The sequence below is a fragment of the Musa acuminata genome, chromosome BXJ2-10 (genome assembly GCF_036884655.1).
Source record: "Musa acuminata AAA Group cultivar baxijiao chromosome BXJ2-10, Cavendish_Baxijiao_AAA, whole genome shotgun sequence".
NCBI classification, from domain to species: Eukaryota; Viridiplantae; Streptophyta; class Magnoliopsida; order Zingiberales; family Musaceae; genus Musa; species Musa acuminata.
This window is the reverse complement of record NC_088347.1, coordinates 35,651,112-35,678,411: the sequence shown is the minus strand read 5'-3', so window position 1 is coordinate 35,678,411 and position 27,300 is coordinate 35,651,112. Positions and strand designations below refer to the sequence as shown.

Genomic DNA, 27,300 nt, shown 5'->3' with positions numbered 1-27,300 from the left:
TGCTTGCGGCTAACTTGCCATGTTGTTTAGCAGTCGACATGTTAATGCACCTCAAGTTATTATAATGTCCGGATTTTGCAGACGGACTTTCTTGCTTTTCTGTTGATGATCGCACCATTGATATGATGAGTGTCTGACTTCTTTGCCATATTCTTCTATAGATGAATTGTTTGAGCAACTCTCATGCGATGAGCAAATCGGCAAAGCGCTCGATGATGATGATCATCAACTGAAACAAGAAACAATGTGAAGGTTTGAGATGTGAATCGAACCAGCACGTTGTCGATGAGCATTCATTAACCCTTTTCCATCTCTCTCTTTTGCCTTCAACCTCTGTTGGGGCCATTATTAACACCAATGTAGCATACCCACATTCCCTACATAAAAGGCGAGCGGTTGAGTTTACAGCCATAGTACATAATTCAAATAAAAAATGTGCAGGAGTTACTCCACAAATCATTTTTGGCTATCTGTACAATTTAAGGTAAACTGACTTATATATAAAGAACACGCCAAGTAACAAATACACGGCGACAAGAGCCACCGACAGACAGACAGACAGACGATATATGATTTCTTTTTCTTATGAATAAACAAATAGTTAGCAAAAGATGGGTAGTGAAAATAGTCCATTACGGAGTACAAACAATTTATGGTCTCGACGGGACTAAGAGGACCATCACCGAGGTGAGAGAACTTTACAAAATGAATTAATCACACTTGTACAATTACAAACAACATCAAGAGACGCGCACCTTCTTTTCCTGTAGAGGATGAAGAGCAAACTTTAAGTTGGAATCAGACGTTGATATCAGCTCTATTTGGTTTTGTGCTGCCAATTTCAGGCGACACAGATGGTGAGAATCTGTGGAAGCTGTAGTTCTCAGAAGCTGACATGGGCAGCTGGGGGTACAGCGTAGGAGGTGGTGTCAGGTTCAGCTGAGCGGGAAGTGGTGGAACCACATTATACTTGTAACCTTCACTGCTTAAACTGCAAGAAAACGGTTGACATAAGTACCATAATCAATCAAACAGACGACATTCCACTGTGTTGATCACCAAGACCAATCCACAAAACAGAAAATAAATTATAAAAAATGATTTAAAAAATCAGAGATAATATAATCAAGACAGTTTGGGTTCTCATCCATAGACTGAGATACAGACAGTAGGTGTGTACTATTACAACAGGAATGTTGGAGATACAAGCATCATCCTGTAACATATTGGGCATTGGGTAAATGAACGTTAAGTTCTGATCCGATCACATACAACTTGCGGAAATGCACAGATCAGACCTAACAATTAGTATCACCAAAAAAAAAGGTATCTGTATCTTATAGCTTCGGATAGCAATATTTTAACTTTCAAAATGGTAGTAAGAACAGAGTTAGAAAGTCTTTGACACTAAATTTATAGAGGAGATGCGGAAAGATAGAATTGCCAATTAACCCAAAAGTAGTGGTCAAGGAAGAAGTGAATCGAAACTACTAGTTTTTGCATATGAAGCACTAGACGAAAAATTTCAACAGTCCTACATTTTGATAGTTGAAAAACAATATACCTCACTCTTCTGTGAAATTGATCTTCATCACTTGAACTCTCGCCTGTACGATGAGTGGAATTTGGCAACGGGCTCATGGACCATGGACTAGAACTTGGTAGTTCATCAGAGAAATATCTTCTCCTGATCAACTGAGAAAACAGATAAAGGGACATAAGAAAGAATAGAATTATCCAAACATAGTCTAAGGAGCAAAATTTGTAGAGTGATACATACCACTCGAAAAAACTTAATCACAGATTCCTTATCATATCTGGCTTCTTTGGCAGCCTGGAGATGATGAATAGAGTTAGAAATAGTCATGCATTCCAGAATAATCTTGAACCTTAAGTCAGTATGCAACCTATCTCAGAAACCTTGGCACAGAGAAGTAACTTTGATACATTTCCAGTTTAGCCAACAATGATAGATGCACACCGTTGTCCCAGATGGGGACAGGAGGAGGAGGAAGATAAGGCAAAGGAAGAAGGGGAGGAGTACTCAATGGGCCAATGACTGCTAATGGACTGGTGGGGTGCGAGGGAGGAAAGTGCGTGGAGAGGAATAACTAAAAGCATCATCATATACTTATGTTGTTCACTGAAGATCTAGATGGTACATATCAGATACCAATTAACTACTACAGGTGACATATTCAGAGTTGATATTCAACTTTTTAATTGAAATGAAAAGCAAATGAATCAATTAAAATTTCAATGTCTAGTGTTATATGGATAAAGAATAATTGCAACTGAGGATAAAGGTAAATCTTCACCATAATAGAAACCTAAAGTGCTGATAGAAGTATTCAATTAATTCAAGCTTCAAAGATGCAGTTCTGAGTTCTTACTGCCAAGAGGCCTGAACTTCTAGGAAAGCTATCTGTCGACGGAAGTTCTTCACTAGAAGGAAGAAGACCTTGTTTCTCAACCCATTGACGAGCAACATCAACTAGATTTCCACTGCTTACCCTCGTGCCCTCTTTGGCAGCAATATCAGTTTTGTTTCCGATAACAAGATAAGGCACAGGAAGACCTCCGGGACCACCAGATCCCAGGGGAGTTGAGAATGTACCAGTTGTTGCAATCTCAGAAGCCCACCTCTGCAAGTTGGACTTGGTCCTCCTTTGTGTGAGATCATGAACAAATATAACACCTATATAAGGGTTTCAATTAAAAAGGGAGTGAATGTATTCACAGTAGATAGAGTATGTAAGAACAACTCAATTAAGAAAAAAAAAAGATATGCCCTGAATTGATCAGTTATCCTTGTAATTGTTATATATCATATAGGAGAATTGTGACAAATTCTATTATGTTGGATAGTCCATCATGATCAGATCAGAACCAGTGACGGTGACAGATTCAAAACCCCCTTTCAATTTCAAGAATCATGTTCTCCTGAATAAAGAATTGTCATTTGAAGCTAAAGAAAATGTACAGTATGCTATTAGTTCCAATTCTATGGCACCAAAGATGAAAGTATCTTTTTATATGGAAGTCGCACAGGACCTTAGTGGAATTTAAAGACCAATAACTTAAGAATTCCAGGAACTAGAAGACATCATGACAATGAATTGTTTTCAGATGATGAAGCTTTCAGCTGAATAGCTTGTATAGTTTAATGCATAGCATGGATGAAAGGATTTCTTATTTCCCTATTCTGCATATTTTACAAAGCAGCCTTCGATCAAATTATATACTTGAATTCCCAAAGAACATAACATCATCAAGCTTGCCAATCCATCTGTGCCTACCAAAACTCAGAGTGCCTTTCTGAAACATTCTAGCCCTTCAACTCAAAGATTAACGAACATGATCAAGCAGAAATTTTGTACACTTTAATAACTAAACCTGACTCAGTTTTCATTCAGTTACTTAGCCCACATCCATGTCAAACAACTTTAGCAATGTAGTCAATTAAACTAATCTCAACATTGAACAAATCATTACTGATAGATTTCCAGTTCAGTTATGTGGACAGATAGTAACCAACTGCATACTAAGAAATTTTGCAGTTTATATGACATACAATATTAAGATACTCAACTACAACCTGAAAAATCAAATAACAACACGGGCAATACCCTTATTTTTTTCATGCTTAACCTTTGGGGCATAATCCATAGCATAGACTGCAAAAGTCCACCATTTACTCAAAGGAAGTACCGATTTTCATTAGCAATTTGAACTTTAGGCATCCTGTTTCTGAGTTCTCCATCTTTCTCCCCATGATATAATGAAAGTAAAAGTTTTTAAAGTTCTTAAGAGATTTCAGATTATCATAAAAATGCAATTAAAACATAAAAGGCAGAACCAGCAAAATATTATATAGCAACCAATGAAAATAGATCACTAGCAGTACATTTTTCACCACTCTTGCTTTTGAAGATGCAAATAATGATTAAAATACAAAGCAATCATGACATATGTAAACCAAGATTAGTAATCTTAAACAAGGCCATGGCAGATCTAACACTAGAAAAGTGGCGAAGACAGAATATCGTCACAATACGGAAGCAAATATTTACCATTAATTTGTGTATAAAAAAGTGATCGACAATCCTTGTAACGTTCATGCCCCGAGACATCCCAAAGCTCAACAAAGAAGTCTCTTTGTGCATCACCTTTTATGCTATTAGAAGAACTGCTAGCACTTCCATAAGAAATATGCTGGGTAAGATAAAATTAATTGACTTGTGAGGCTAAAATCAAAAGACTTCCCAGAAAAAAAATGACAAAGATACATACAAAAATTACAAAAGAAAAAAGAGAATACTTTTACCTTCACACCCACTGTACAGCCAACTGTTTGCGAAGGTCGAGCAATAGAAGAACCCTTCAAGATTAGGTGTACTAGGGATGTCTTTCCAACACCTGGAACATGCTCAGAGATCAAGATATAGTGGATAAACTACCAACTAATATCTGTATATAAAAATGCACATTCAGATATGTGCATTTGTCCACAAACAATGTGCCAGTACATTTAGAAGGAGTAACGGTCATGGAAATCAAAATTTCATAAATGGAAACACACAAAAAGATCAACTCAAAAATCACAAATAGATAAATTATTACAAACTAAGAAAATCTTGGGCAACAAAAGAGAAAAGCCAATGACCAGATAGCAAATATGAAACGATGGGCTTTTGCAAAATCATTGAGTGTATGAAATAATGCCCAAAAGAACACTTCAATTTACTAAATCCTACATATTCACCTTATTCTATCAAAAGTATTCATTAATAAGAAATTTGAATGTTTATCAAGGATTTGGAAGTATATTGCGATCTAAAAGTGTAGTCACATAACAGTTCCCATAGATCCCTCTTAGCAAGAGAGGGTCCTCATCGACTAAGCTTGATGAAGCAAGAACAACATAGTTAACAATTAATATCTAGGTATCAACTTTGAATAATCAATGTTGCAAATACCAGCCTACAGTACTAGGTCCAGAATACTTTTCATAGATCACAAGTTCTAATAACAAAATTTTGCTGCAGACAGGTAAGGCAACATGAGCTACAATATACACTCGCAAAAGGGAGGGTAGTCCTCCATCTTGAAACCATACATTCAAGAACGAGTTGAACACTAATGCTCAAAGATACCTGTATAATCGTGCATTTGTAGATGGGAATTGAAGAAAATTTGCAATAACAGTTAGTGCCTTCCCAAACAATTTGCAAAAAAGACATTCACGAAGCAACAAGAAAAGCAACTAACGATGCGATGATCAGTAACTATATAGGACGAGCAGCAATCAGATACCTGCGTCGCCGACAACGAGAACGCGGACCTGGCCACAAGGAGGACCGCCGTTCTGATCACCGTCCCGCTCCCTTTCCCTCCAAAACATGGTGGTCTTCCCAGACCCTTCGGTCAGAAGAGAATCCTCCTCCTCGGCCCAAGAAATCCAGAATCAAAATCGACCTCCCTCAGATCCGAGACGGAGACGACCGGCCGCGATCGCATGTCATCAAATCCCGACAAACGACCCATCCAAAACGAACACCACCATCCCAAGATCCAGGGAAAGAACCAACGAGAAGCCCCGATCTCCACGGCAAAACCCTCACGATCGATCGAGCAAGTAACGGCGCGCCCAGATCGAGTGAAGTTTGCGATCAGAGATCCAAATGGCACGACGAGATGCGACTCACGAAGCTCAAAGAAATCAGGAATTATAACGATAAAAACATACACGAATGATGGGTCATTTATATTAATTATGTCCCTCTCTTTGATTTAATGTTTCAGAATAAAAATATATGGCTAAACATTATATATTATACGACTAAACGTACTCTTTCATATATATAATATATAATTAACTATCTTAGTATTTTAATTTTTAGACTCTTAAAAATTACAGGAAAGTGAAATATTTAATCGTTAAGGAATATTTAATCTCAATATAAATTTTAAAAATATAAGGATTGAAATACATATATAAGTAAAAATTATATATATATATATATATTATTTAGTTGGATTGAATGACTAATAGAAAAGAAATATATTTCATAAAGTATATTAAAGTGATAATTTTTTATATTTATGAAGTACTTAAAATATTTAAGCTTTTTATGATCCCAATATTCCCCACTATAATCCATGTTTTCGAGTTTATATCATATAATGTTTCGTTACTACTACATGAATTGTTATTATTGCATCGAAAACAAGCAAGTCAGTATGGGATTCGAAAACTCCGATCCCATTCCGTACATTAAGGAAGCATCGATCATTTACCCTCTCTCTCTCTCTCTCCTCCTCCTCCTCCTCCTCCTCCTCATCTCCCACGAAACTGACCCAAACAAGTCCATGCTCCTCCTCCTCTCTCGGGAGACGACATCCACGTTAAGGCTGTGGCTCCCCTTCATTCTCTCCTCTCTCCTCTCTCCTCTCTCCTCCGCCGTATATAACCATCCCATTCAACTCCTCAAACCCTCATCACCACAGGCCGAGAGGACGATGGCCGTGGCTTTCTGATCACCGTCACTCCGCTCCCCTCCTTTATTCTGCTACTCCACCAACTGAGAAGAATATATACAAATATATATATATATTTATATTTACATATATAGATTTGTAGGATATATATTTCAAGGAGGGAAGAAGAAGAAGAGTTCACAATGGAGTCCAGCCCCAGATTCTTCTTCTTCTCCCTCCTGTTCATGGCGGCCGCTGCCTTCTGTAACGCCCACATCGCCGAATTCGACGAGTACTGGCAGAAGAAGGAGGCGATGGCTCGTGCCAACGTTCAAAATGCCTACAACCCGAATCCCGAGTCCGTCACCAAGCATTTCAACGATGCGGTGCTCAGGTGCGTCCTCCTCCGCCTCTTGGCTCTTCTTCTTCTTCTTCTTCTTCTTCTTCAAGGAGAATTTGCTGTCGTACTCCTGTACCGGATGACATGGCTGCAGGGATCTGGAGAAGAACAACACGAGGAGGGGGCTTCGCGGCAAGAGACGATACGACGGCCCGTGTATGGCGACCAACCCGATCGACCGGTGCTGGCGGTGCCAGAAGAACTGGGCTCACCACCGGAAGCGGCTGGCCACCTGCGCCAAGGGCTTCGGCCGCCATGTCACCGGGGGAAAGAACGGGGACTTCTACGTCGTCACTGACCCGTCCGACTTGGACCTCGTCAACCCCCGGAAAGGCACCCTCCGCTACGGCGTGATCCAAGACAGGCCGCTTTGGATCGTCTTCGCCCGCGACATGGTCATCCGCCTCACCGAGGAGCTCATCGTCAACAGCAACAAGACCATCGACGGCCGCGGCGTGGACGTCCAGATCATGAACGGCGCCGGCATCACCATCCAGTTCGTCGACAACATCATCATCCACAACCTCCGCATCCACGACATCAAGGCCGGCAACGGCGGCATGATCAGGGACTCCGAGCACCACTACGGCCTGCGCACCCGGAGCGACGGCGACGGCATCTCCATCTTCGGCGCCAGCAACGTCTGGATCGACCACGTCTCCATGTCCAACTGCATGGACGGCCTCATCGATGCCATCCAAGGCTCCACCGCCATCACCATCTCCAACGGCCACTTCACCCAGCACAACGACGTACGTCAAATCTCACCCACCCAACACCCGCATCCTCCATTTCTCACAAAGACCGCACCGTGCTGTCCAGGTGATGCTCTTCGGTGCCAGCGACGCGTTCTCGGGAGACGCGGTGATGCAGATCACAGTCGCCTTCAACCACTTCGGGAAAGGCCTCGTCCAGAGAATGCCAAGGTTACAGATCCAGACCACACATCCGCCGCCCGCTGCTCCATCATTTCTCTCCTCCTCTTGATTCATTCACGTACCTTCTTCTCCGCAGATGCCGGTGGGGTTTCGTCCACGTCGTTAACAACGACTACACCCATTGGATGATGTACGCCATCGGCGGCAGCCAGCATCCTACCATCCTCAGCCAAGGCAACCGATTCATCGCGCCACCGACCCTGTTCGCCAAGGAGGTAAAACTAGTGACCTGCACTGGTTTCCTCGTCCATGCTCGACTGCTGAAAGATGGAACACACGATGTGAGTGTTGCAGGTGACGAAGAGGGAGTACTCACCGGAGGAAGTATGGAAGAGCTGGCAATGGAGGTCGGAGGGTGACCTGCTGAAGAATGGAGCGTTCTTCGTGCCGTCAGGAGCTGGGAAACTTGGGAATGTATCCTACAAGGATCTCATCAAGGCCAAGCCGGGGACGTTCGTGACACGACTCACACGCTTCTCCGGTGCTCTCAAATGTGTTCCCAACCGGCCATGTTGAGGAGGACGAGGTGGGGGAAGGACGACTGGAAGAATACAAATCTATGGATGTGCTCAAGGGAGAGTCGAGAGGAGACGAACACGCCTGCAAGGAGTGGAGTTGAGAGATTCATAACTATCATATATGTATTTGATTGCATGAAATATATAAAGGCTAGCAGTCATCGGTCCGTGATTATTATTATTATGGAATTCTCAGAACACACGTTGTGAATTGCACGCTGCAGACTGTACACAAGAAGTAATATTCTCGCAAAATATATTCACAATACTATTCGGGTAATGCTTTCTATCATTATATGCAAATAACAAGCAAAGAACACACACATTGTGAATTGCACTCCGCAGAAAGTACATAACAAGTAATACTCTCGCAAAATATATTCACAATACTATTCCGACAATGCTTTCTATTATTATATGCAAATTACGAGCAAATCTCATACATAGAGATGATTAGTAAAAAAAAAATCGGATGATGATTTCTACATTTATTTGATCAAACACATCAATTCGATTAATAAGATGCTATTTTTTTCTTCCATATGCATATAGTCTAACCCAATTCTACTCAGGTTTTCTTTTCTTTTTTTCAAGTAACAAGTAATGAGTTCCAACATAATAGCAGATGTGGTACCAGAAGAAATCTCCAAAAAAGAATATATCGATTATCTTAAAGTTGACCAATACAAATTTTCCTTCTTCCAAGTAACAAGTAACGAGTTCCAACATAATAGCAGAAGATGTGATGCCAGAGGAAATCTCCAAAAAAATTATATCGACAATCTCAAAGTTGACCAATACCCGTATCAAATTCTATAAAATAAAAAAATAAATAATAAATAAATAATAAATAAATAGTAATAGTAATAATAATAGTAATAGTAGTAACAATAATAATAATAATAATAATAATAACAACAAGTTAAGCCAAATAGAATCACCAAAAGCTCTATCTAAACAAATGAGCCAATGCGAGATTACCCCTTCACAGGAACCAACAGAATCAAATGATTATGAAAATCTCAGATGAAGTTAGAGATAAAACTCATGACCAAATTATCAATCTTAATACAGGAAATATCATAGTTATGTCATTTATATATGGTCAAGGGATTACCATATCAAATCCACTAGTTCAAACAAGTGTTGGTCATAGAAAAAGAATCCTGTCCTATCAGATTTCAAATGTTCCAGCTTGAATGAGTATTGGGCAGAAACACCAAAAAAACAAACTTATTTGGTCTGACAGCGAAGTGGACTTCCAATCTCACTACTAGTGCAATGCTTTGACAAATCGAGCAACCTATCCATTTCAGACCAACCACGTAGGCAGTCCTCAACAGGTAGCTCCAAACTTTATCGTTCCACAAATGAGAGAACATGAGAAGAAACAATGGCTATCTGATCTCAAGTCAACTTAAAGGATTATCTTAGAGTCAGGCCTTGACTTTTGAGACATGGAATCGCTTTCATGGCATTGACTACACTTAGTTTAGTGGAGATTACTTTCCTCATGGCTTTGACTCAACTTTTTCTAAGTTCAAGGAAGGCAGACTACATGAATGTGGATCACCAAGGTTTGAAATTGGTATACCATTATCCAATGAAATAACTAAGAACCTTCCTTGGAGAGCACACAACAACAGCGCCAATCTTTTCTCTGAAGAGAATGATCAGAAAAGAATATTTAATATCCATGCATGTTTCATTAATATCAAGATTTAATATAGTGGAATAATGGATTGAAACAGACTATCCCAATACTATTAAGAACAATGCAAGGCGTCATCCTCACCTGGACCTAGAAGACGTTGCCGCCAGCTCCAAGCCTTTTCACACCATGCAACGTATTGTGCCAGTTACCTCCCTCCCGCTGCTGCCTATTAGTTTGGAGCAGCAGACAGAAGAAACAGCATCCCATCCTTTCTCAGTATGGAGATTCCAGTAGTCTTTTCTCCAAAGCTTGCGTTGTTTCTTCTCCTGCATGGTATCCTCTTCCTTCCATGCATGGGTTCATCGGCTTCCACATCGAATGAGACCGACCTCCTCGCTCTCCTCTCTTTTAAGGCTTCCATTGCCATTGACCCTTCCGGAGTCCTATCCTCGTGGAATGGCACCAGCAATTTCTGCAAGTGGCCTGGTATCTCTTGTGGTGGCCGGCTGCACCCTGACAGGGTCGCAGCACTAGATCTCGACTCTCTGAACCTGACAGGTACTATATCCCCCTCCATCACAAACCTCACCTTCCTCAGGAGGCTCCACCTTGCTTATAACAAGCTATATGGATCCCTACCACAAGATCTTGGTCGCTTATCGCGACTGCAGTTCCTCAACCTCAGCTACAATTCTCTTGAAGGTAACATCCCTGACAGCATCACCAGATGCTCTAAGCTCCGATGCATCTGCTTAGGTGCCAACCAGCTTGAAGGCCAAATTCCAGCTGGTCTTAGCAATTGCACAGAGCTACAGATAATAAGCTTGAGAGCTAATAAGTTCCACGGAACTGTTCCCATAGAACTAAGCACCCTTCCAAAGCTGGTTAGGCTGATCCTGGGCACTAACAATCTCACTGGTACCATCCCACCCTCACTGGGGAACTTAACAACTCTATCGATATTTGATCTAGCTGATAATAATCTGGAGGGCAGCATTCCTGAAACACTTGGTCAACTTATAGGGTTAGGATCCTTTCAAGTCTGTATCAATCAGCTCTCAGGTGTGATTCCTCCCTCCATCTATAATCTATCATCCATCTGGCACTTCCATGTGGCCATTAACCAGCTCTCTGGAACCCTTCCCCGAGACATTGGCCATGCTTTCCCTAAGCTCCGGTACCTTTTCATGTATGAAAACCAATTTGAAGGACCCCTACCAGTATCACTGTCCAATGCCTCTAGCTTAGTGAGAATTCAACTAGCAGGGAATAGATTCACAGGACCTGTACCTTCCAACTTGGGAGCACTACAGGACCTAGTTGAGCTACTCCTGGCTGCAAATCATGTTGAAGATGGAGAAGCTAATGGGTGGAGTTTCCTCAGATCTCTGACCAACTGCACCAAATTAGAGATATTAGACTTGTATGGGAATAGGCTCCAAGGCAGATTTCCTATCTCTGTTTCCAACCTTTCTACAACTCTCCAGAAACTCTCAATGAACAGAAATCAAATATCTGGAAACATTCCTGATGGGATTGGGAACCTTGTTGGCTTAACTTCTCTTTACTTAGAAGAGAACCAACTCACAGGCCCTATTCCAGCCATTATTGGTAAGCTTCAGAGATTGCATGTCCTGAGTCTGCATCAAAATAAGCTTTCTGGGCAAATTCCATTCTCCTTGGGCAATCTTACCCTCTTAAATAGATTAACTCTAGATGGATGTCAGCTGGACGGGACAATTCCTGAAAGCTTTGGGAACTTGAAAAATCTGGAACTATTGGATCTTTCTTTTAATAGGCTCACTGGTACCATACCCAAAGAAGTTGTCAGCCTCTCCTCCATCTCCAGATATTTTGCTGTGTCCAGCAACACCCTGTTTGGTTCCCTGCCAGCCGAAGTAGGCAGCTTCAAGAATCTTCAACTTCTTGATGTCTCTGAAAACAAATTATCTGGTAGTATTCCAAGTACTCTTGGAGAGTGTCAGCTCCTCATGTACGTATATATGGGAGGTAACGACTTTGAAGGAACTGTTCCTCCGTCTCTAAGCAGCTTAAAAGGTGTACAAGAGTTAGATTTTTCACGTAACAACTTGTCAGGGAACATTCCCAAGTTTTTGGAGACACTATCATATTTGCTGCTTCTGAATCTTTCTTTCAACAACTTTGAGGGTGAAGTACCTGCAGGAGGAATTTTCAGTAATATGACTGCTGTTTCACTTGAAGGAAACAATAAGCTTTGTGGGGGTAACCCAGGATTGCATTTGCAAGCATGCCCAATCAAGGCCCCAAGCAGGAGAAATAGAACACTACGACGTACAATTATTATCTCAGTTGCCAGCGGAACTTTATGTCTACTTGCGCTGATTTGCTTTCTTATTGCCCGCCGCTATCAACAAATATCAAGCAGAAAATCCTCATCTGATGCCTCCTTCTTAAAAAAGTATCCACAATATTCTTACTCTGAGCTGTTTAAAGCAACTGATGGGTTCTCACAAGCTAATTTAATGGGTGTTGGAAGCTTTGGTTCTGTGTACAAGGGAACTCTGGATGAAGAAGAGAAGGTTGTTGCTGTGAAGGTACTCAACCTCCAACAAAAGGGAGCTTCAAGGAGCTTCATGGCTGAATGTGAAGTCTTGAGAAACATCCGACATCGCAATCTTGTAAAGATCATAACTGCATGCTCCAGTATGGATTTCAATGGTAATGATTTCAAGGCACTAGTTTTTGAATTCATGCCCAATGGGAGTTTGGATGAGTGGTTGCACAGTGAGGGCAGAGGACGCAGAGCAGAAGGAAGCTTGAATTTTATTCAGAGGCTGAACATTTGCATCGATATTGCTTCAGCTCTAGATTATCTCCATCATGGCGGCACGAATCCAATTGTCCACTGTGATCTAAAGCCGAGCAATGTTCTTCTTGACAATGACATGTGTGCTCATGTGGGGGACTTTGGGTTATCCTGCTTTCTTTCGAGATCACAATCTGCATCATCAAGAAAGCCAAATAGCTCAAGCAGAATTATAGGGACAGTTGGGTATGTTGCTCCAGGTATGTATTCCTTTTAGTATTCATTTCCAAACTCACAAGCAAATGATTGCATTAACATGAATATAGTAACAAGATGATCCATGAGGTTGACATGGTTGTAGTTGCAATGACACTGAACTTTTTTCCCTTTTCATATTTGCAGTAGTCTAGAAGATAAAGCTGGCAGAACACTTCTGCAATGCATTTATTAACTAGATAGTTCAGTTCTCTAGCGAGTAGCCAAAATGATCGATTTAAGTTAGAAAAGATAATATAAAGCTGAATACTTTATGTTGCCATCTTAGGAATTTACATAAGAATGTCTCATCATTGTTTGGAACTAAGTTGTGCTTCTCCATGAAACCAAAAATGTATTTACAAATGCTTTGTCAAGGCTATATGGAAAAAACTAAGGCAGGAAAGTTTACTTCATACATCCGAAAACTTATTTATGATAATTTGCTGATTTGTTGATTTAGAAAGATATTTAGTGTACTCTTATATCTGAGAGGAACTTTTGAAATTAATCACTTTTCAAAGTGAAAATTTTCTAAAATGTTCTCGACAAAGAAGACTATTTTACCACTAAAAATCTTGGTAAGATGAGTTTATGTTTGCACCTTTTGAATTGTCGTTAATAATGATGAATATCAGAAGAAACCACATCCGCTAAGTTGATTTTCCTTATACCATCTTTTTATTCTTTTCTTGTGCTTAATAAATTTTCATCAGCTACATATCTAACTCTGCAGCTTTAAGCCTCATCCTGCACCAAATAGCTTCCAATTGTAAGAGCTTAATAAGATGAATCAGTAAAAGAAAGGAAAACTTAATTGAGTGTCATTTTGGTAAACCTATAATAGATGCATTTTTATTCATTGGTAAGATGGCATATTGTCTTCCATATATATCAATATGACCATGTATGACCCTAGTATTCTCTGCTCATACATGTACAGAGTATGGAATTGGTAGCCAAGTTTCCGTTGAAGGAGATATATATAGCTTTGGAATTCTTCTACTGGAGATGTTTACAGGAAGGATACCAACTGATGAGATATTTAACGAGGGATATGGGCTTCATAAATATGTTGAGATGGCTTTTCCTGAAGGTGTAATGGAAATCATAGACCCACATTTGCATTTCCGAAGAGAAAATGGAGAAGACACTGAGCCTTCCAATTGCTCAACCAATGCAACACAATTTCAGAAGTATCTAGTTTCCATAATTGGACTTGCGATTTCATGTTCAAGGGATCTACCAAGAGAACGGATGAAAACGAATGATGTCATCAAGCAACTGTGTGCAGTGAGGGATGAATGTATAGCAGAATATACATCTTGACTTAGTAATATGCCAAAATACATTGTGACCTCCTTGCAAAGGAGCAACCATACTATTATACATCTGCCTTTATCCAGCAAAGTACCTGAAAATAAATTTTATGTAATTTTATAGAGTAGTCAAGGAACAAGTCAAATTTAATTTCTAGAACACCTTATAATGGTCTCTACTGTTAAGTGACCATAATCAGCCTCCACATTTACTTATCAACAATGGGTTTAATCAATATCAAATTTTCATGGGATCAGGTCAGACTTTACCAAAGCATCGTACACAAAAAAATCTGATTAAATAAAAATCTCTGGTTATAAATAGTACAAAATAGTGAATCAGCATATATGATCTCTTTTCCAATTACAAAACTCTATTGGTTCCACACTTACACTCCGTTATGCAGCACAAAGTAATTTCTAGTTATGTGTAGTGTGTACTACTAAACCAAAAGTTCTTTTTTTTTTCTTTTTGATAAAGGGTAAGTGACAAAAGCAGGATTCGGGCATAGGACCTTGCAATATTCTGTCAAGATCTTTGCCATCTAAGTTAACTGACACTTTCATACTAAAACCAAAATTGACATAAAGATTCAAAACTACCTGAAACTATAAGCAACAACTCAAGCCAAAGATGCTAAAAGTTAAAAAGCAAGATTCAATATCAAATCTAGTACGAAGTTTAAAGAGAAAAATACAGAATGCCATGATCGAGAAAAATGCAAGTGACTATAGAATTCATCTAACTAGTGACCTAAAAGAAAGTAGATCATCTAGCAACAAGGCCAAAGATCATATCAAGCATGACTTGTTTCCGCATGTTGCTCAACATAAAGCTACATTTGGAATTGGAATTTAATTCTGGCAAAAAGGAAAAGGTAGTTGGGGTATTACAAATTCTCATCGTCGTCATTGTTGCAGTTGTTGCTAAGAAGCAAAACGACTGAGATGTGTCCTTGAGCTCCCCATTTCCTGCTAAAGCTACCATCAAAACTGACATGGAAGAAATCAAATAGAAATACTCCTGACTTTGAAACTGATGCCACGAGGAACAGAGGGTCCTTAAAACAAAGTAGCGAAGCCTCCAACTGTTCTGATGCCTCAAAAACTAAAATGTGAATTACAAAGAGAACATGATCTGATGACCTCAATAAGTTGGCAGAATCCACCTGCTCCAGCTTGTGCTTCAGCAAATTCCACATTGGGACAAATTCAACATGCTTGAATTCCTCAATAAGATTTCTATCTTCGCCATGTGCAGCCATAGAGTTGAGAACATCGATGACACGAGTAATTGTATAATTTAATGCGGCAAGGACATTCTTATAGGCTGCATCTCTCTGAACAAAGGACAAAGATGTGGACTCTAAGAAGGGTCCAAATGCAGAGATTGCTCAAGGCTCCAATTGTAACCCACCTGAGTACTTTATTGCAGCAAGCTCCAGGATAGGCGAGTGGGAAAGACACACCTCTGATGGACTGAGCCAATGAGCGATCCCGATTATGGATCTGTGTGATCCATAATCTGATGCAGGCACTTCGAATCGCAGCATTCTATCAGCGAGAGTACAATTCTCAAAGAGGAGGCTGGGGTGTCAGACTTCATGGACCCAGCAACTGCTATAAGAACAGATTGGGCACCTCGAGACCGCTAAGGACCATTTAGGAGGGGTCTTCTCCGATTTTGGGTGACCATGGACTGACGCCAGAAGGTGGAACTGTGTGAGACATCGCCGGAGTCACAGGAGTCGGTTTAGGGTTTGGACGGCCAGCCACGATTCAAGAAGTAGATGAAGCATCCGAAGGCGGAGTTCGCATTCTCCTTCTGGACATTCTGCCGGACGACGATTAAATGATTAAGTCGGATTTAAATGATTTTACACACAAAAAGAAAAAAGAATGTTCGGAGATTAATAATCAAATAAATATATTAAAATATTAATGTAATATTTGCAAGATTTAACGTAACTCTCATTTATATCCTCCGAGAAAAATAAATCATATTAATTATAAAATCATTAAATTATGTACAAATTATATATCCTCTCACATAAATAGTAACAAAATTATTTTTTTTATCCATTTTATAAACTATAGAGAGCAGTCTCTCTTGACATCATAAAGAGATTATTATAAGTTTTTTTTGTCTCAGGAATCATAAAATATTTATCAATCTCATTATTCTTGCAACACTCATTATTCAATTAAGAAGGACATATTTGAATGCTTTAATCCTAAACAAGCTTGCTAAGAGCTGTCAAGTGGGTAGGTATTGTCAATCTCAGTTGCAGTCAATATCTTTATCTCATTATTAGACCAAGCATTGACAACTAGATTTTGGCCTCATTGCCATTTGATAATTCTTCTTGCAACCAGGAAATTAATTATAAGCCATGATTTTGCTTATAAAAATGAGGCATTTTGAAGTGTCACAATCAAATAATAGAGTGGTTGTGTTTTGTTGACCTGAAATGGATGATGGCATCAACCAATGACATACAGTAGACTTCTTGGGTGTATATATATGTCTGAATTCAATGAACACTCTTGATGACATCCATGATTTCATATGTCATAGTGATACAATGAATAGATCAGTCAACTCTAAGCTGTGATGCAGACCAGAAAGCAAGTGAGCATGTGATTCCAAGAACTATTGGAACACATGTTTGGATGAGTTAAGAAAGGATTTAGACTGATTAAAATGTTCTAACAGTTCCAACTCGAACATTGATAGGTAGGCTAACTGGGAACAGTAGTTGGAATCTCAAGTCTTTTGGTACAGCTAATTGATGCAGATCCACCTCATTAGTTGACCGATCCATGCACCTTCCCAGTCTTCGGCTGTCTCATCACTGGAAGTGAAGTCTTCCTCTTGCTATTATTTTAGTGGTCTGATCATTTGTGGAGCTCATCAAACCCAAATTTTGATTTGGCGCAATGTAATTAGACCGTCCATGGAAAGGTTGGGATGAGAGGACATTTCTGGGCTCTTTTTCTGTGTTTTTTTTGTGGAGATAAATCCTCTTTCATACTCTTATTATAGGTTTGCTTGCAGAGGACAAGTCAAGAATTGTAGAGAGAGAGAGAGAGAGAATGGTTTATTGTATATGTCCCATCCGCCATGAGCAAACTTCCGTGAATGATTGGTGGACGACGGCGCCGACAGTTGACCGACGGAGGAGGGTGTGAAGAAGCTTCACCTACTCGGAGAAACTTCAAACGGGTCTGCGGACTGCGGCTTTGAGGAGAGTTCTCTGATGAGCTAAAAGCTTACGACATGCATGCGCATGCATGTCGCGAACGTTGAAACCCCTTCTATTTCTTCTTCTTCTTCTTCCCTCGTTTTGTTTGTCTCTGTGATCTTTGGAGCTGTTGACATCGTGAGACGTATGGCCTGTTAGAGAAGCTCTCGGTTCCAGTCAACGACAGGAAGCTTCTCTTTATAAGGAGAGAAAAGGAGTGCGAGATAGAGGCGGAGGAGATTGCTCGGCCATGCTGGCGTTCAAAGGAGCTGCTGTTAAAGAGGAGGTATGTGCCGCCGATGAACGGAGCGTAGAAGTTGGAAAGGTTTGGCTTCTTCTTCCGCTCTCAAAACCTTTCTTCTTGTTTCATCGATTTCACTAGGGATGAACAAAGCACAGGAAGCTATTTCCTCTTCATGCATGATTCGTGGAAGATTAGCCATGTCAAGTCCCTTTAGCCCACATATGATTACAAATTCCTGACAAATTAGTGCATCTCCGGACAGTGAAATCGAACTGTTCATTCGTTGAATTCTCTGCGATCCTAAACACTCTTCACCAAGTCATCTTCTCCAAACCATAGGCATGGATCTTTCAGTTTTCAGTGATTACAGAACTATTCTGTCCTCTCTTATCTCTGCGATTTCATGTTATAATTCGAGAAGAGAAGACCAGCTCTCTTTGTTTGCTTTGTTAAAGATTATGAGTGTCCATTCCTTGCTCCAAGATCTAGGAAAAAGATAAACTACCTACCTGATTTCTTGATGTTCTTCAGCAGCCTCGCAACCTGATTTAGCTTTTGATCTTGTTAAAGAGAACTTAAATGATTGGGATTCCAAAGGCCTTTTAGAATCTCAAGTTGGCAGTAGTATGCAAATCTGTATCTACTTAGATAGTCATGTTATCAGTCTTCAGCTTCCAGTATAAAGATCACAGCTGCTTCTAATAATGGTTTGATGGTGTAAACCTAATTATGTTTTCTTTGGTTCTTTTTCTTTTTCTTTATTGATTTGTTTGTTTTCTTCAATTCCGTAACGATATAAATATATACATACGAGACCTTCGGACGTAATATTCAAAAGAGATGAAATGATTAATGTTAGTGAGACAATTTTTTTTAATAAAAATTATAAATAAAAAAATTAAATAATCTAAGTTTAACTAAATATATAACTTTCATCGACATCTCCTTAGATCCACTTAGAGGGTGCAACTAATATGCATGAATGAAATTATTTTTTGGTTAATAAATAGCTTTTCCAGACTTGGATATATTCTGCAGAATCACAATGAAACCTCTTTCATTAAGGTTGTAATTTTTATTTGGTATTCATAGGAGGAGCAACTAAAAAATACTAAAACGGAAATGGATGAAGTGAGGGAAGAGAATGATAGATTGAAGACGATATTAGCTCACATTATCAAAGAATACCAGCATCTCCAAAAGCAGTACTTCGATATAGTTCAGCAAGAGCAATCTAAAAGGCCTCTCGAGACCACCAATCCCAGCGACGTGGAAGAACCTGATGAACTCGTCTCACTGAGCCTTGGAACCAGTTCAACTGGGCAAAAGAAGGAAGACGTGATCAGCACAAAGAAAGAAAGAGAAGAAGATGGAAAAGGTCTCACTCTCGGACTGGGCTGCAGATTTGAAGGAACCAGAAAGAGGAGTCCCAATGAGCACGAGTCAAACCTCTGCTCGAACAGTAGCTCCGAAGAAGCCAAGGAAGAAGAGCCAGGGGAGCCACGGCCACCGACCGAGATACTGATGAGTCTCGGAACTGGTGATGATGAGGTCCCGCAGCAGCTCCCGGTGAAGAAAGCTCGTGTGACTGTCAGAGCAAGATGCGATGCCCCAACGGTGTGCATTCTCTACAAGATTAATGTCAAATCAACGATTGGAGTTCCTACGTGATCGTGATGTTGATATCAACAAGTTGGGTTTATTGCAGATGATTGATGGATGCCAGTGGCGGAAGTATGGGCAGAAAATTGCGAAAGGGAATCCCTGTCCACGAGCATACTACCGATGCACAGTTGCAATGGGATGCCCAGTGAGGAAGCAGGTGACGATTTCTTCCTTCACCGTTAATTTGTCGACGTCATTCTCCATCTTTATGTTCGTATCATGTTTCAGGTGCAAAGATGTGCAGAGGACATGTCGATCTTGATCACCACCTACCAGGGCACCCATAACCATCCTCTTCCGATGTCAGCCACCGCCGCCGCCGCCGCCGCCGCCGCAAGCATGCACCTGTCGGGCTCATCGGCCTCCGAACAGGGCATGGAGGAAGCCATTGGATCACTGTCGTCCTCCTCCGCCGCAATCACGAGCCTGAGTGGCCTGAACTTTGGCCTGCTGGGGAGCACTTTGAGTGCGAGACAACAATCTTCCTATCTCCCAATTCCTTCACCCTCGCCAGCTTCTTCCTATTCCACCATCACGCTGGATCTCACTGCACCACCGTCATCCACATCCCAACTCAGTCAGCTCGGCAGATTCCCGTGGTACTCCTCCACGAGGTTCAACTTCCCATCCTCGGAGTCCTCCACCGTACCAGCATCATGGAGCAACGGGTACTTGAGCCATGAGTTTCGTGCATATCACGATAGGCCATCTCAGGACTCGTTCTGTCAGTCGATCCTACAGAAGGCCATTGACGCGACTACAGCTCCTGCTCTAAACCAGCATCCACTGGCGGACACGATCGCGAAGGCTATCACGTCGGATCCCAACTTCCAGTCGGCGGTAGCAGCGGCCGTAACGTCGTACGTCGGAGACCACAGAAGCCGAAACGGGAAAGAGGATGTAACCCATGGCATGAAGCTGAAGCGGAAAATCGTTCCAACTGTGAGATTTGATTTATAGTTATCTAGATAATTATCATGATCTAGTAGTTATAGGGTAGTTTCAATAACTACCTCAATCATAGGTGACATAGTGATATGAATAGTTACCACTAGGTCCTATAAATAGGACCATAGTTCATGAAATAAGGTATATAAAGAGTGTGTGCACTTGAAAATATCTTGTAAGTGTTCTTGTCAATCTTCTCGGGCAAATACTATAAATTTTGGAGTATCAAGATGAAGACACTATTCAAGTTTCAAGATCTTTGGGACTTAATAAAGAATGGATATGCAGATTCCTCTAAAACTAGACACTCCGCAGATTCTAATAAGTTCATTGTCAACCTGTTCAAATTCTGATTCCTCGGATAAAACCCCTCCGAAAAATTTCAGATCACTAACAGAAATTTATGGTTTGTTTATTTTAGATCCTATAAAACTTGGGAGCTAATGGATCTACCGAAAGAAAATAAAGTTATTAGGTTAAAATGGATGTTCAAAACAAAGTTTAATGCAAATGGAAGTATCCAAAAGCATAAGGCTCTGATACTTTTTCTCCGGTTTGATTTGAAATCGTGAGAACTTTTTTCGTCAGCTCACTTGAGTTGGCATGTTTATCAATTTGATATGAAATCTGCGTTTTTAAATAAAGATTTACACGAATAGGTTTTTGTTACTTAAGGTTTTTTGGTTAAAATAATGAAGAAAATATGTATAAGCTAAGAAAAGCCTTTTATGGGTTTAAACAAGTTCCGAGAGCATGTTACTCTTTATTGAACATAATATTTATTATTATTTTATTCAAAATAGATTTAAAAGGAGCAGTGAACCTACTCTTTATTAAAAAATGAAGGTGAACATAATATTCTAATTGTTTGCTTCTATATTGACGATATTATATATATGGGTTCATATAACTCTTCTGTAGCAGAATTTAAAAAATGCATGATGAATAGTTTTGAAATGTCAAATCTAGGTCTACTGCACTATTGTCTTGGGTTGGAAGTGAAGCAAGGATCAGATGAAATTTTTATTTCACAAAAAAAGTATGCAATGGATCTACTAAAAAAATCTAACATGATTAATTGTAAAGTTGCAGTAACACCCATGAATGTAAATGAGAAATTGAAACTTAAAGATGGTACAAGTCTGATAAACGTAATACACTATAGAAGTTTGGTTGGAGGTTTGATTTATCTAACTCATACTCGACTATATATTGCATTCTCTATTGGTGTAGTATCTAGATTTATACATAGCTCAAGCAAACATCATCTCGGAGCTATTAAAAGAATTATATGTTATATTGCTGAAACTACAAATTATGGTATTTGGTATTCTCATAATTTTAATTGTAAATTATTTGATTTCACTAATAGTGATTATGCAGGAGCTTTAAATGATTGAAAGAGTACTTCGGGTAATATTTTTAGCCTCGGATCGAGAGCTATATCTTGGAGTTCTAAAAAGCAAGCAACAACTGCGTTATCGACATAGGAAGCAGAATATGTAGCCGTAACATTAATAGCTTGTCATGCAATATGACTTAAAAAGACTTCTTGAAGATCTTTATTAAGAACAAAAAGAAGCAACAGAAATATTTTATGACAATAAAGCTACAATTGCAATGATGAATAATCCAACATTTCATGGAAGAACGAAGTATATAGAGATACGCTATTATTTCATCCGAGATCTTGTAGCAAGTGGAGTCATAGCAATAAAGTTTTGTGGAACAGATGAACAAGTTACATATATCCTCATCAAATTGCTTTCAATTCAAAAGTATGTTTATTTTATGTCGTAAATTGGTGTATGCAACTATGAATCAAGGGGGAGTGTTGAGATTTGATTCATAGTTATCCAAGTAATAATCATGATCTAATAGTTATAGGGTGATTTCAAATTATCTCAATCATGGGTGACATGGTGATATGGATAGTTACCACTAGGTCCTATATATAGGACCATAGTTCATGAAGCAAAGTATATAAAGAGAGTGTGCACCTGAAAATATCTTGAAAGTGTTTTTATCAATCCTCTTGTTTTAAATACTACAATAGCTCCTCCATCCCCAACACCAACTCCTCAGTTCCACACTTACCCGCTGCAATGCCGATTGCGAATGCTTGTGCATCGAGCTAACCCTTCGAGTTCGAGCCAGCAGCCGAACTCGTTATTCCTTCAGCCATCACTGAGCTTTCCCGGCTCAAAGAGTGCCTCTGCCAAGATGGTGGAAGCATAAACCGACAACCATATGTAGCTTCAGATTTATTTTCTCGTATACTTCAAATAATATTAAAAAATAAAATATTTAAATCATGTTCATATTTAAGCATCTATCGGAATTAAAACTAATCCAATCCGAATCGATTCATTAAAAGTTTGATTTTGAAAACTATAAATGATTTTAATTTAAAATATTTTGTACTTTAATTAATTGATTTAAGTTGAATCAAATTAATTTTAATTAAAAAATATCAATCCAATTAAAAGATCTCAAACATTGGTGTTGACCTAATTTTAATATTATAGATATTAACAATTAGATTCAAACGGATATGAACATCCCTGGTAAGTTTCCAGATAGGATCCTAATGTAGATGCTTATCTCTACGTCATCGCTTCGGTTGCACGTTGTCTCGTCTCTGATGAGCTTAGACCGGTCCTGGAGACAGTCAACTGGCCACATCAACGTTCCTTGGTCAACAAGACAGATGCTGAGAGCGAGGGAGTAGGTCTCTGGGCAGATCCCACTTCTATCTCGATGCGTTTGTCCTCGTCCTCCTTCCTTGGGCACGAAGGAAAAGGTTTTTGAGTGGGTCCCGTCACGGACGGACAGGTTGATGGCGTTTGACACTTGTCGTCACGTCTATTTTGACAACGAAATCGCGTGTGACTGTGACAAACCATTTCTCCTACTCGGTCGATTGCAAGCCACGCTTCGCTTCCGATCGACGCATCATACAGAATGAGAACATCAGATGGTTGGTCTATATGCATCGACCATCGTCCTCCCGGGACTCATCATCTCATGGAAGGAGCCGGAGGCACCAAGCTCAGCCACCACCATTACGATAGCAGACCAGCAGCACCGCCGGACGGCGATGTCTGCTCCAGTTTGCTCTGCAGCCTTCTCAACAAATCTGCCTTGCTCTACCTCAGCATCAACGTCATCGTCTCCGCTTACCATTCGCGCAGCACCCCATCGACGCTAACCTTCATCCTTTTCTCTTACTTCGACTTGCTGTGTCTCTTCTTCTGCCTCAGGCGGTTCGAGAGGCTTGGTCCGGGCAGCTCGCCGGAAAAGAAAGCGAGGATGAAGGCGGCTATTTGGTTGCTGGCCACGGCGCTCAACCTCGCTTTTGCTTGGAGAGTCTCCGAGACCGTGCCATGGCAATTAGCAGCTGCCGTGTGGGCCTTAGCAGGATGCGTTGCTGTCGGCGGATGCTATGGCTTCTTCCTGTACAAAGAGCATGCTTAGTATTGGCCTCTTGAAGTATAAATTAAATGCAAACCATATATGTGCTCGGATAATGATCGATCCATATTATGGTGCTTCTTTTGCTACGTTCTTGTGAACGATCATGTTGGTCTTTCTACATAAATGTACAATGAATTTGTGATTATACTACATGTATATATATATATATATATATATATATATATATATATATATATATTCGTATCTTTTTTACAATAAGAATTTTGGTTGATCAATCATTAATCCGAACATTTCGTCGAAGCAATGTTAAATCAACAAAAAAGGATCGTATGTGCTTACGTTTCGTTTCGCGGCATTTCCGTCAGCGGTGACGAACATTTCGTTGTCAACGGAATCTGCAGTCAACGCGTTTATGGGGATGCAACTATATATATATTCTCCTTGCTGCCTTCCCATGCCCATCCGGAATCAGCTGCCTCGCTCAACCATGGAAGGAGTCGAACACAAGCAGCAGGGACATCAGGGCGATGACAACCCTCCACCAGTGCCGGCGGCCCAACACGGTGGTGCTCGTGGCGGTTGGCAACTCGACCCCGCAATCCTTGCTCTGCTGTTCCTCAGCGTCAATGTCGCGATCGGCGTCTACAGGTCGCGCGGTGACCTGTCAACGTTGGCCTTTCTGTTCTTCTCTTATGTCGACCTGCTCCTGCTCTTCTTCTGCCTCAGGAGGTTCGAGCGGCTCACTGCGGACGCCCGGCCGGAGGAGAAGACGAGGCTTAAGGCGACTGTTTGGCTTCTGTCGACCGCTCTCGTGGTGGCTTTCAGCTGCAGAGTCTCGGAGGTAATGCCATGGGCTTTAGCGGTTTTGGTTTGGGTTATGGCGGGATCCGTCACAGTTGGCGGATTCTACGCTCTCTTTCTGTTCGAGGAGAAGGATGATAAGAGGGAACGATGATGTTCTTCGTCCCTCTTCCATCTCTCTCTCTCTCTCTCTCCGTTTTCTCCCGCCGACTCAACCTCGATCTCCATCGCTGAGCTTGCAACCCGGAAGAAGCCACGCAGCCACCGCCTCCGAGGAGAAGGATGATAAGAGGGAACGATGATGTTCTTCGTCCCTCTTCCATCTCTCTCTCTCTCTCTCTCCGTTTTCTCCCACCGACTCAACCTCGATCTCCATCGCTGAGCTTGCAACCCGGAAGAAGCCACGCAGCCACCGCCTCCGAGGAGAAGGATGATAAGAGGGAACGATGATGTTCTTCGTCCCTCTTCCATCTCTCTCTCTCTCTCTCTCCGTTTTCTCCCACCGACTCAACCTCGATCTCCATCGCTGAGCTTGCAACCCGGAAGAAGCCACGCAGCCACCGCCTCCGAGGAGAAGGATGATAAGAGGGAACGATGATGTTCTTCGTCCCTCTTCCATCTCTCTCTCTCTCTCTCTCCGTTTTCTCCCACCGACTCAACCTCGATCTCCATCGCTGAGCTTGCAACCCGGAAGAAGCCACGCAGCCACCGCCTCCGAGGAGAAGGATGATAAGAGGGAACGATGATGTTCTTCGTCCCTCTTCCATCTCTCTCTCTCTCTCTCTCCGTTTTCTCCCACCGACTCAACCTCGATCTCCATCGCTGAGCTTGCAACCCGGAAGAAGCCACGCAGCCACCGCCTCCGTGGAGAAGGATGATAAGAGGGAACGATGATGTTCTTCGTCCCTCTTCCATCTCTCTTTCTCTTCTCTCTTCTTCTCCGTTTTCTCCCACCGACTCAACCTCGATTTCCATCGCTGAGCTTGCAACCCGGAAGAAGCCACGCAGCCACCGCCTCCGCAAAGCAAACAAGATAACGTGTCCGAGCAGCACCGCCTCTCCCTCAATTACTCGTCTTTTACTACTTGGACTTTGTAAAGTGACGTGCATGGCTCTCGAGAGACACGTGCATGTCCAAGTGTGCTCGTCGCAGTAAGGGTTGATGTAAAATAAATCGATTGTATCATCTCGCATTTGGTTGTATTGTTGTATTAATTTTATTGTAATAATTTATTATCAGAGACTTTGCTGGTCAGCATATTATTTTTTTTTATCTTTATATAAGTATTTTTATGTAATCGATCACAAGTAATTAAGATTTATAATTTTATTGTTATTGTTATTATTGATAGTCTGTTTGCTCGAACACCATTTGAAATGAAGCTAAAATTAACTAAATATTTAGTTGAAGAAATGAAGATAAATAATTACATATGTATCATTATTATAATAAAATACAAACACGAAATTAATTTCTCTATTATCATCCTCTCTCACTAAATTATCTAACTCTAAATGACTAGGTCGGTGGTGATAGCTTGCGTATCCGATGCATCAAATTATTCTAGAGGATAATTTCTATGTAAAGAGAAATTCATCGCAGTGTGTATAAACCAATTGAAATTTTTGGCAAATATGTTTAATCCATAATAAATTCGATGTCTTGAAATGTACGTCTTCCTTGCCTTGCAAGTGAAGTTTCGTTGCCCTATATATTAACCTAGCTCCAAGCTACCATTCTCTTGCTAGTCTCCTCTGTTCATCATGGAAAGTGATCATCGTGATCGAGCACCATCACCACCACCTCAAGCAAGAGGTGACGAACATGATCTCCTCACTTGGCTCTTAAACAACCCGCTGCAGGCCTTCGCCCTGCTCTTCCTCACCTTTAACGTGGCCGTCTCCGCCCGCACGTCCCTCGGCGACCCCTCCACGCTGTCCTTCGTGCTGTTCTCCTACGTCGACCTACTCCTGCTCTTCTTCCTCCTCAGGAAGTTCGAGCAGCTCGGCCCCGGTGACTCGCCGGAGAAGAGAAGGCGGATGAAGGCGGCCGTGTGGCTGCTGACCGCCGCGCTGGTACTTGGTTTCAGCTGGAGAGTTGCCGGAATCATGCCGTGGAGCTTGGCCGCTGTGGTCTGGGTCATGGGAGGCTCGGTCATCCTTTCTGGCTTCTATGGCCTCTTCCTGTACAAGGAACCTATGTAGAGGAGACGAACTCCGTTTCCAGCGTCCATTACTGCAACATTGTATACCGTCCTGCAGTTATCTCATCAGTCACCATAGTAATTCCATAATACTGTCGTTGCATGGATTAGTGTGTGGCACACATGTAGTTGAATTATTTCTTTCTTGATTTATAGCTTTCATCTTTTCTCAATGAAACTTGCAGTGCAAGTGTTATTAAGTGGAAAAGGCATCAGTGTGCTCCTCACAAGCGTAGGAATCAATCCTACTTTTGCCACAATATCAACGGGAATCGTGTTCTTGATGAATGGAACAAAAATTTAATTACTCTCAAAAGCTAAAGAAAGGACTCTTATGTTTCTCTCGAGAAACAACTCTATGCTTCTCTCGTCAAGTAATGAAAAGATCTAGAATGAGAATTAT

General features: G+C 40.9%; 5 protein-coding genes across 7 annotated transcripts; 4 read left to right on the top strand and 1 right to left on the bottom strand.

Annotated features, from left to right (window-relative positions):
* Positions 1-123: 123 nt before the first annotated feature.
* LOC135625436 (small GTPase LIP1-like) lies at positions 124-5,719 on the bottom strand. 3 transcript variants are annotated; one of them, XM_065130248.1, is made up of 8 exons: positions 5,317-5,719; positions 4,328-4,419; positions 4,074-4,215; positions 2,394-2,698; positions 1,781-1,834; positions 1,565-1,695; positions 756-991; positions 124-377 (listed from the first exon to the last, which is right to left on the bottom strand). In XM_065130248.1, the coding sequence occupies exons 1-7, from the start codon at positions 5,402-5,404 to the stop codon at positions 799-801; spliced, it is 1,005 nt and encodes a 334-aa protein (XP_064986320.1). In that variant the 5' UTR covers positions 5,405-5,719; the 3' UTR covers positions 124-377; positions 756-798. The 3 variants fall into 3 exon arrangements, with proteins under 3 accessions (XP_064986320.1, XP_064986321.1, XP_064986319.1); XM_065130249.1 differs by lacking the exon at positions 124-377 and having other exon boundaries at positions 558-991; positions 2,394-2,524; positions 2,618-2,698; XM_065130247.1 differs by lacking the exon at positions 124-377 and having other exon boundaries at positions 558-991.
* Positions 5,720-6,731: 1,012 nt separating this feature from the next.
* On the top strand, positions 6,732-8,503 carry LOC135625433 (pectate lyase-like). Its single transcript, XM_065130245.1, has 5 exons — positions 6,732-6,874; positions 6,975-7,632; positions 7,703-7,806; positions 7,895-8,033; positions 8,113-8,503. Exons 1-5 carry the CDS (start codon positions 6,795-6,797, stop codon positions 8,332-8,334), a joined length of 1,203 nt encoding a protein of 400 aa, XP_064986317.1. The 5' UTR covers positions 6,732-6,794; the 3' UTR covers positions 8,335-8,503.
* Positions 8,504-10,198: 1,695 nt separating this feature from the next.
* Positions 10,199-14,490, top strand: LOC135625431 (probable LRR receptor-like serine/threonine-protein kinase At3g47570). Its single transcript, XM_065130242.1, has 2 exons — positions 10,199-13,038; positions 13,977-14,490. Exons 1-2 carry the CDS (start codon positions 10,269-10,271, stop codon positions 14,360-14,362), a joined length of 3,156 nt encoding a protein of 1,051 aa, XP_064986314.1. The 5' UTR covers positions 10,199-10,268; the 3' UTR covers positions 14,363-14,490.
* Positions 14,491-17,707: 3,217 nt separating this feature from the next.
* LOC135625913 (WRKY transcription factor 72A-like) lies at positions 17,708-20,605 on the top strand. The gene is made up of 4 exons (XM_065131050.1): positions 17,708-17,922; positions 18,934-19,458; positions 19,550-19,663; positions 19,735-20,605. Exons 1-4 carry the CDS (start codon positions 17,848-17,850, stop codon positions 20,464-20,466), a joined length of 1,446 nt encoding a protein of 481 aa, XP_064987122.1. The 5' UTR covers positions 17,708-17,847; the 3' UTR covers positions 20,467-20,605.
* A 5,827-nt stretch (positions 20,606-26,432) lies between these two features.
* Positions 26,433-27,057, top strand: LOC135625430 (uncharacterized). The gene has a single exon (XM_065130241.1). The coding sequence runs from the start codon at positions 26,458-26,460 to the stop codon at positions 26,896-26,898; it is 441 nt and encodes a 146-aa protein (XP_064986313.1). The 5' UTR covers positions 26,433-26,457; the 3' UTR covers positions 26,899-27,057.
* The last annotated feature ends 243 nt before the right edge of the window (positions 27,058-27,300 follow it).